Below are 9,109 nucleotides of genomic sequence, written 5' to 3'. Positions count from 1 at the left end.
AGGACAGGACAGGACAGGACAGGACAGGACAGGACAGGACACCATACTCTCCATACCATGAGAAAAACAAACTGCAAAAATCTTCTCCCCCTTTTTTTTTTTTTTCACAGCTAATCAGCTAAAAAGGAGTGGGTTTGCCTTTTTGGCAGAGCAAACACTCTGTCTCCAGCTGTCTTAACTCTCCATGAGGGCACGGCCGTGTGCTCCTTCATGTGAAGGAAGTGTTGTTTGTTGTCCTGCCTTGTTTTGCAGGCAGGATACAGGAGATGTGTCGATTGAAGTGAACTTGTGTCTGCTCCTGGGGAAGCACTGACCCCCTCTGCTTAGGAGCCAAGGTAGCTCTGAAGCTCCACCTCATATTGCAGGCCTCAAACTTGAGGATCTTTACCAAGAAGAAAGCACTCTGTGTGCAAGCTGATTGTATCCGTGGGGTTAACTACGGGGGATACAAGGCTACCACTGATATTATCTTTTCCTTGTATATCCCTGATTTCCATCTGCTTGGAATGTCGTTTGGGTCAAGCATGAGTGCTGAGTGTTGAGCATCTATGTAGGCTTGGAAGCCATGGCTTCCTTCTTTGGAACTGCACAGAGTAATTAGTGCTAGTACACACTAACACCCTGGTGTTAGTACCCCCATCCCACCATCAAACAGCTTCAGTCATCCACATCAGATGACACCCTCCACATTGTATCACATAAATGAGGGCTGCAGTGCCTTCTTCACTGACACGGTGAGCTTAAGAAATGGCAAGAAAACGAAACTCTTTTTTTTAAGAAAAGCCTTGGAAAAGAACAAATCAAACCCCCAAAGCCAATTGCATGTTTCCTATATCTCTTTATTGACTGCCAGTGACCGAGTTCTCAGGCTGAGTGCCAGATACCAGTGGATCAGGTGGAGCTACACTAGAAGTACAGCGAGGGCAAGAGCAAGGGTGTGATACACGCAGGCTGGGATGAGCTCGGTGGGATTTGAAGCCTCTGCAGAGTGGTGAGCCCCCTCTCTCCCCGGAGAGCCTATCAAGACGTTGGGAAGACGTGCTTGTCCTAGTGTCAGCTGTCCCTAAGGGAAGTGACAGGCTGGCGGAGTGAACAGACACTTAAACGTTTTGCTGAAATAAAAATATTTGCTGCGATCCCCGAACGTAACACGCTATTATTCGTCCTGCGGTTGCGAGAAACCTGTGGTACGTTTACCACGCACACACAGCGTCCCAGGAAAGGGGCTTGGCTTGGCCGAGTTGCATTTTTTGGAGTAGCCAGTTTAACTGTGTGGGATAAACGAGTCTCTGGGGCTTTTCCCCGGCTCCAAGCCCCACCACAAGCACTGGTGCACCAGGAGCCAGCGTTACTTGTGCACTCCCTCCTACCTGGCGGTGGCTGTGGACCGCAGCACCGCACCAAGACCCTTTCAGCAAGCACAATGGCGTGGCAGCACGCGCAACCCGTGCCATCCCGACGGCATGGCTCACAGGCTGAAGATTCAAAGCCCACCAGCCGCTCACCCAGCCCCTCATTCCACCCAAGGGAAGGAGAAAATAAACAAATGGGGAGGGATAAAAGAAATAAAACAACAAAACAAACCCCTCTAGGTATTCACTGATATCTATGCAATGGCTCCGGGAGCGAGACCTGCAGCCGGTGGCAGCCTGCGTGCCGCAGCGGCCGGCAGGCTTAGGAGGAAGGCGCGGAGGTGGGCTTCTCCTCCCGGGACACGGGGATGGGCCTCTCGCTGTGGGTGGGGTCCATGTTGGAGGGGACCTTGGGGCCTGAGAAGGTCAGCATGCCGTCGCCAGACAGGGAGCAGGTGATGGCAGACTGGTCCACGTTGGCGGGCAGGCGGTACCGGCGGTGAAACTCACGGGAGATGTAGCCGTGGTCATCCTGGGAGGTGGCGGGAGAGAGGAGAAAGCCCTGTCAGAAACCCCTGGTGCCCACCCAATCCCACTGCTCCATCAGAGCTGGGTCCGCATTGACCCTTTGCTTTTTATTCTGTCTTGCAGGTTTGTAGGACCAGGTGTTCCCCCGTGATGCCTCTGAAGCCCCAAGAGCTGAGCACGGTGTAATTTCAATTTGCACGGGGGCCTTGGCACAGCCTCTGACTTCAAAGGATGCTTGAAGACAAAGCCTGAGGCTCTGTGAAGCGAAGAGCAATGTGTGTATGCATGTGTATTTCCCTAATAGGCAGCAATGCTGTTTCAACCGAAGGATACAGTCTTGCCCCCTCCCTACTTTTTGTCCAAAACAATGAGAAATGTCATTATGTTTTTTATAATTCAACCATGGAAATGGCCGATCTCTTTCTCTGTAGTAACAGCGTCAGAAAAAGAATAATAACTATATTGAAAAATACATGCTGTTTCCAGGCTAGAGCTTTGTCTGGCCAGAAAGTGCATGAGAAGAATTAACCCCCCACTGGTATAATTCACTTTTCAACCCCCACCGTTATTTCCATGACATATGTGTTAAAAGTTTCCAAGCCTGAGGCTCTCGGTTGTTTTTCTTTTGTTTGGTTTGGTTTGCTTTTCTCTTCCAGATCAGCATATGAAAACTCTGTTTTCACTAATGATTCTGGCTTATGAAAGCTCAGCCATGCTGTGGCAGCACCGGGTAATGCTCATTTTTTTGGTCCGGTGTTATTAGTGAACAATGCACATTGTCATCTGATGGTTATGGGAGATGATGGTCAAAAACAAACAAAGGAGAGCTGGATTAGCTCATTATTGCCAGATACCAGGTTCGGGCTCTATGACAGCTGGACATGTTAATAGTGGCTATTGGTAGGTAACTCCTGAGTATTTTTCCTTCCACTGGGGGATGATGGAAGGAAAGAAAACAGAGCTCGATTCCCCATTTTCTTCACCGCCACAGTCACTTCCACTTACCTGTCTTTCACTGTGCTTGCCATGGATTTCCACAAAGTCATCGATGATCTTCACACTCAGATCTTCGGGAGAAAAGTGTTTTACATCCAGCATGATCGTAAACTTGTCGCGGTCAGACCTCACCTGAAATGAACATTGTTAGGAAGTAAGACCCAAATTTACATACGGAGGTAGCGTTAGCATCAAAGACCGAGGGGCAGCAGCCTCACGGCATCAGAGTTCTCCCTCCTGAAGCTACATGCCAGGCTGATCCACAGCCCGGAGGCCTCAGCAAAAGTCTTCTTCCCCATCGCAGTAAGAGAGGCCCCAGGGATGCTGAGGGTCTTTGCAATAACATTTCAATTGCCCTGGGCAGAGGCATCCCTTCTTGCTGCAATTCTTTTGCCAGACAACCCTTTGATTGTACGTAGAAATCTGCCAGATGCACCAGGCATTTGTGCCCAGCAGCAAGATGGGATCAAAATTAATGTTCTGTGACAGTATGTGTTTTGTCCTTTCAGCAATTTACAGTGTCTTTGTGGTTTCAGCTCTGCAGCTAGATTCTGGCAACAAACCAGAGAGAGTGGGCTAGAGAAATCCCCAGTTCCCAAGCTTTGGGCTATAGCCCCGCAGCTACATGTTCCTCACAAGCATCCCTTGGGGAACCGCTCCTGGGTCCTCCAGTATGGGTTGGCAGAAAACACAGAGCTGCCGAGGCGGAGGAGAGGGCTGGAGAAGCTCCTGCTCGCGCTTGCCCGTGTCCTCTCCAAGGCTGAGTCAAGCTCACGGGCACTTATTCCGGCAGAAGCTCGGTTCCTCCCTCACCACACAGATGATGGCTGTGGGGGCAACACGGGCAGCCTGGTACGTGTCACGAAATCGCTTTCTGTTGCTCAAAAGGAAACCTTCTCCCAAGCTAGGGCTTTCCTGGGCTCCAGAAGGGGCAAGCGACTGGGTCTGTCAGCAGGCTGGAGGTCCTCCTCGCACCCTGGCAGGGGCCGCAGCCTCTGCCCTGCTCTGGAAACAGCGGGTGGAGAGGAGCAGGCAGAAGCACGGGGAAGGGGAGGAAGGCAAAGGAGGGGAGGGCGAGGACCCTTACCTCTGAAATGCCCGACTCCAGCACGCTGCGGAAGAGGGACTGCCGGTAGTAGGGGCTGATAGTGGAGGAGAACAAAGGCAGGAGATCGTACTCCAGGAGACCCTCTCCGAAAAACTGGTCGAACAAACGGCTTGGAATCAGAGGTCCCAGAGCGCGCTTGAACCAGGGGTGCTGGATGGTAATGTCCATGCTTGCTGCTGCTACGTCTTGTTCCAAGGGAGGGCGAGGGGGCCGTGCAACCGCTCAGAGGACAGCGATGCCTTTGCTGGCCTGCACAGTGCAGCCCGGGGAAGGCTGCCCCTATATATACCGGTCTCGCAGAATGAAGGCATTAGTGGGATTTCTCTGGAAAGACATGATCTCACGACGAAGGCAACGTGGTCAGCAGAAATGCGGAGACTGACCTGGGGATGACAGTCTGGTGGGAACCAGCGCCAGATCTCCTGGAGGGACGCTGCCAGGCTGTGATGCACGGGGCGGTCCCTGCCCAGGGGCACCGGCACGTCCTCCACAGGAGCTGGGTGAAGGGGACACGCCAGGGAGCTTCCTAGGGACGTCTGGGGAGGAGGCACCTTCTGTGGGTCTTTGCCACCGGCCCTTGGCTTCTCGTTCATTTGCTTCTATTTCTGCCGCTCCTTGAAACAGAGACACAAAGTCTGCTAAAAATAAATGAAGTAATAGTTTTCTTCTGAGAGAAAAAGGGTTTGAGTCGTGCTGGAGAAAGGGAAACTGTTTCGCAATGTGCTATATGGTGTCTCTGACACCTCTGGGCAGGGATCCTGGCAGAGCTGGGGGGATGCAATGTCAACGCATAATGCAGAGCACAAACATGGACTTGACAAAACAGAAACTTCTAACAAACAAATTCTTTCCCAAAAGAAAAAAGAAAGAAAGGTAAGGTTGCTCACTGACCATAACAGCAGCCCCACAGCTGCTCTGCAGGGTGTCGCTGCTTTGATTCAGGGGTTGTTGTGGGCTCACTTATCCCCCAGGTGTCGTGGCACAGGCCCTGACAGGCAGACAGGCGGTGTGGGGTCAGAGAGCCTCCGCTTCCCAACAAGGCTCAGCACGAGTCGGCAGTGACAGCCGGACCCCCAGAGCCACTTGTTGAAGGACTACATCCCATGGGCCTTATGGACAGAGGAGGCATCTACACTGGGAGTCCTGCCCACCTCAGCACCTTCTGCAGTCTTCAGAGGGCAAGGGAAAAGGAAAGGGCACCTCCAAAATGCCTTTCTAACCTGACTCCTCCAGGCCAGAGGAGCTAAATTCAAGAAGGGGCTGAGGCAAAGTAATCAGCTGAGCACGGCCTGCCGTCCAGGTGCATCGTCGTCTTGGAAAGTCCTTGGCCTTGACCTGTCCCCGGGGAGGCAGGCATTGAAAAGTGGGAAATGCTTCCATTACAGAGGCTTTCCTTAATGGAAAGCAAAAAGTGGAGTGGAAAAACACGCAGCCAGGCAGCAGAGACTGCTAAGAAGTCAGACAAAAGCTTATATTCAACCTCACCTATTTCCAGCAAGGAAGGATCTTGTGGTTGGGCCTTGGCTCTCAGGCATGACAGTTTTTCTAAAACCAGGTGCCAGAACAACACCAATCTCTCCTCAAAAAAAGGAGTGAAAAAGCGTGACAGACAGACCTAAACCTCTTTCAGTCCCGTTGTCCCAGATCGGTCATTTTGCTTGAGAAATTGGATGGAAAGCAAAGAAAAGCCATAAAAATCTTCCAAGATTTTCCTTTCAAGAGCGCTCTGCGGTTTGGGCCTTTGCCCTGGGGCAGAAGAAAATCTCTCCACAGCCAGCCAGAGGCCTGGTAGCCTGCAGTCAACCAGAGGGTAGCAGTGAGCTGATATATGCAAAATGAAGGCAGTGGATGCTATCCCCGCAGTGTGTTGGGAATATCCACTCTGTGCTCCCCAAACCAGGGGTACACCAGGGGCACAGGGAGCAACACAAACGATGATCAGAGCGTGTGTGTGCTAAGTGGGGTGGTGGGAATGGGCTGCTGAGAGGAAAGTGGAAAATATCTTGCCACCTAAATTTTATCTAAAATGCAGTATATGATGATGCATTCAAATATTTGAAAAGTATTTATGGCTTTATGGCTTTAGTTTCTTCCGGACATATATTTTCATGGATTTTTTTTCTAGAATTAATCATATCCATTTTGTCCTTTATGGGCATTTTTGTCTTTTATGGGCAAAATATTTCACTGAAACATAAATGTCATTCACAGCAGTTTTTCTTCTGACACAGACTTCCAAGTGTCTGCCTCTGGGCAATGAGCAGTCTCCTGAGACTCCCTGCATCTAACTTTCAGTGGTCTAAAACTTAGGTGTCTGGTCTCAATGAGTTAATTTTCTAGGCTCCCTGTCCAGTCAGTGGAGAGAAACAGATGCCTCCAGATGGCTCACATTACGATGTGGATGGCTAGGAAAGGTGAAATCTTTCAGCACTGCCTACATCCCAGCTAAGAAGGTAATTCTAATTCCAACCTCCTTCTGGACAAGAAGAGCTGGTAAGATGAATCCCATCCACTGGGACTTGTGCCTCCTCTCAGAAGGAAACTTCATCTGGGAATACCAAGAAGGAGTTATGAACTCTGTGGCACCGGATTAAATAAAGAGTTCAGTATAAGAGGAGAAAGCAACCATTTTGTGCTATTTCAGGGGACCAGCCCTCCCACAGGATGCATAGCCTTTGTGTACCACTATCACCAACTGAACAAAACCAGTGATGCTTGTTGGCATTCCTGTAAGACGAACAAACTAGTGCGTGTGTTCAAAAGCACACCAGAAGCCCTATGTCAAAGGTAGGCTTTCCCAGAGCCTCGCTGCAAATTTGTAAAGTGAGTCCAGGTCAGGCCCACCAGCAGGATCTGGTGGGCCTTATCTTTAAAAGAATACCTTCCTGAACTATTACAAATAACTGCCAGCACATAAGACACCTAGTAAAGGCCATGATGTTGCCCAGGACAAGCTGCAGAAATCCCGGGTTGGGTTTCTGAGTAAAGCAGGCTCCAGTGATGAAGAAGAGCCCGTGCTTTTGTCCAGCTACCGTTTGGCCACATGGCTGACCCTCAGCTGCCAATTTCTGTGCGAGACCAGTGCTGCTTCCAGCCTCCAGGGCTGTACAAGCCCAGCATGAAGAGAAAAGCAAGCGTTTAAGTGACCGGTCAGGTGTAACCGTGGAGGGTTTGTATGTGAGTCTGAAGTGCTAATACCATCTCGAGCACTGTTTTTGACTGACGTGTTGTGGCCCCAGGAGAGCCGAGAAGGGCAATCTCTCTGCTCTGATCTGCATGCCCTCTCAAGTCAAGTGGTCTCTGCTGACCTGCAGAGTGTGTAGCTCTTCACGTAACTTTTGTGGAAGACGAGAATGAGTTCCGATGCTTTTTCTATCAAAAAGACCAGTCAACCTGAAAATGTAGAGCTGTGCTCACTTAGATGGCCCTCTGCACTTAGATGTAAGCTGGTTAGCAGCAATATAAGGGAGTGAATGATCTCTGCCCATATTTAAAGCTAAAATTGTTGGAGCATGATAGTCAGAGTTTTCCCTTTGGAGAAACACTTCTGTGAGGTACAGAAAAGGGTTCATGACAAACCCACGGAGTAAGGACAGGTAATAATATGAGTTTTTTGCAAGTTTTCTTCCTAACAGCCCTGCTGTGATGGAAAATACCATGAAATGTCTGAAAAAGAGCTGGTAAGCAGCAAAAATAAATAAATAAGTAAATAAACGAGCAAACGTGTTTTTCCTGATCTTACACAGGCCTAGCTTTGGAAAGGATTTGAGAAGTCCATACAAGTCAGTACAAAGGAGTAAAGCGAAGGGACCAGGCTCACTAGGGAGACAGTGTTATCAGTTTTGGCTCATTCTTTGCTGAGATGCTAAGCACTTATTAGAAGCTTTCCCTAGTAGTGAACACAGAGCTTTTCTTTCTTTCTTTCTGTCTTTTCTTTCCTTCTTTCTTTCTTTCTGTCTTTCTGTCTTTCTTTCCTTCCTTCCTTCTTTCTTTCCTTCTTTCCTTCTTTTTCTTTCTTTCTTTCTTTCTTTCTTTCTTTCTTTCTTTCTCTTTCTTTCTTTCTTTCTTTCTTTCTTTCTTTCTTTCTTTCTTTCTTTCTTTCTTTCTTTCTTTCTTTCTTTTTCTTTCTTTCTTTCTTTCTTTCTTTCTTTCTTTCTTTCTTTCTTTCTTTCTTTCTTTCTTTCTTTCTTTCTTCCTTTCTTTCTTTCTTTCTTTCTTTCTTCCTTACTTCCTCTTTCTCTCTCTCTCTCTCTCTCTCTTTCTTTCCAACTCATGATATGAGTCCTTCCACCTGAAGACATTTCCTGTTCCTTAAACACACACATGCCCCCCGGGGGAGTTCCACAGTCAGCAGCTCCCAGCCTTTCCATCACTTCTGCCCAGGAATGCCTATGGAGGAAGGAGTGGCTGAGTGCAACTGCAGCTAGACTCATTTTCTCCCGTGCTCAACCCCCATCGAACACCATGGAAAGCACCAAAGTAACAATTTCTGCTGAGTTTCGGATGCTGCTGCTATCCTGCTAAAGTTCGTAATGGCTGGGAGGAGGTGAGGCCATGTTAGCAGTGCAATTTTCACACCGTGATTAACTGCGGCTGGGGCTGCAAGGGTAACACAATGGGAGGGCTGACATGAGAGGAGGCAGATGTTAAATACTTTTCTCATTAGAGGAACAAATGTTTCTTGTTGAAAGCAAAAGGAACACTTGAAAAATCCTCTTTGAGGATAGCTCTTAGCAAGACATCAAGTGGGGGGTTGCTACCTGCTGAGCACCTTTAAAGATCAGGCCCCATATTAAGAAGTTTAAACATAGATCTAGTAGTCTCACTTTCAGAAAGTGTATTTTTATTTTAAAAGTTGGGTTGCTTTTCTTTTAAAGAGAGGCCATCATGTCCCTGAGGAGCTCTGCAATTCCCTGTGCTCCCCAGGGAGCTGCCTGCTCCCACATCCATCAGCCTGTCAGCGATTCCCCTGCACCCGGCAGCCTGGCATGGAGCAAGGCGTGAAGCCTGTCCCAGTATAAGGCACGGCAACTCTCCCCTCCCTCATCTCTACATCTCTTCCTTGATGAACCATGAAGACCTGCATGACATAGGTGGTCCCAGGTGGTCCCTACTCTCATTCACC

The 9,109-nt window shown here is 49.1% G+C and overlaps 1 protein-coding gene across 1 annotated transcript; it reads right to left on the bottom strand.

Annotated features, from left to right (window-relative positions):
* Positions 1–818: 818 nt before the first annotated feature.
* Positions 819–4,220, bottom strand: CRYAA (crystallin alpha A). Its single transcript, XM_035315919.1, has 3 exons — positions 3,964–4,220; positions 2,886–3,008; positions 819–1,884 (listed from the first exon to the last, which is right to left on the bottom strand). The coding sequence occupies exons 1-3, from the start codon at positions 4,150–4,152 to the stop codon at positions 1,675–1,677; spliced, it is 522 nt and encodes a 173-aa protein (XP_035171810.1). The 5' UTR covers positions 4,153–4,220; the 3' UTR covers positions 819–1,674.
* Positions 4,221–9,109: the final 4,889 nt, after the last annotated feature.

This window comes from Oxyura jamaicensis, chromosome 1, assembly GCF_011077185.1.
Source record: "Oxyura jamaicensis isolate SHBP4307 breed ruddy duck chromosome 1, BPBGC_Ojam_1.0, whole genome shotgun sequence".
NCBI classification, from domain to species: Eukaryota; Metazoa; Chordata; class Aves; order Anseriformes; family Anatidae; genus Oxyura; species Oxyura jamaicensis.
Note: the sequence above shows the minus strand (reverse complement) of the source record. Positions and strands in the feature narration are given on the sequence as shown.

Excerpts from the sequence above, each read along its gene's own strand:
- CRYAA (XM_035315919.1), bottom strand. The coding sequence starts at position 4,152 with ATGGACATTACCATCCAGCACCCCTGGTTCAAGCGCGCTCTGGGACCT. Across the intron at positions 3,009-3,963 it reads TGGAGTCGGGCATTTCAGAG|GTGAGGTCTGACCGCGACAA; the intron begins GTAAGGGTCCTC and ends TGTTCATTTCAG. Across the intron at positions 1,885-2,885 it reads GCAAGCACAGTGAAAGACAG|GATGACCACGGCTACATCTC; the intron begins GTAAGTGGAAGT and ends GCCACCTCCCAG.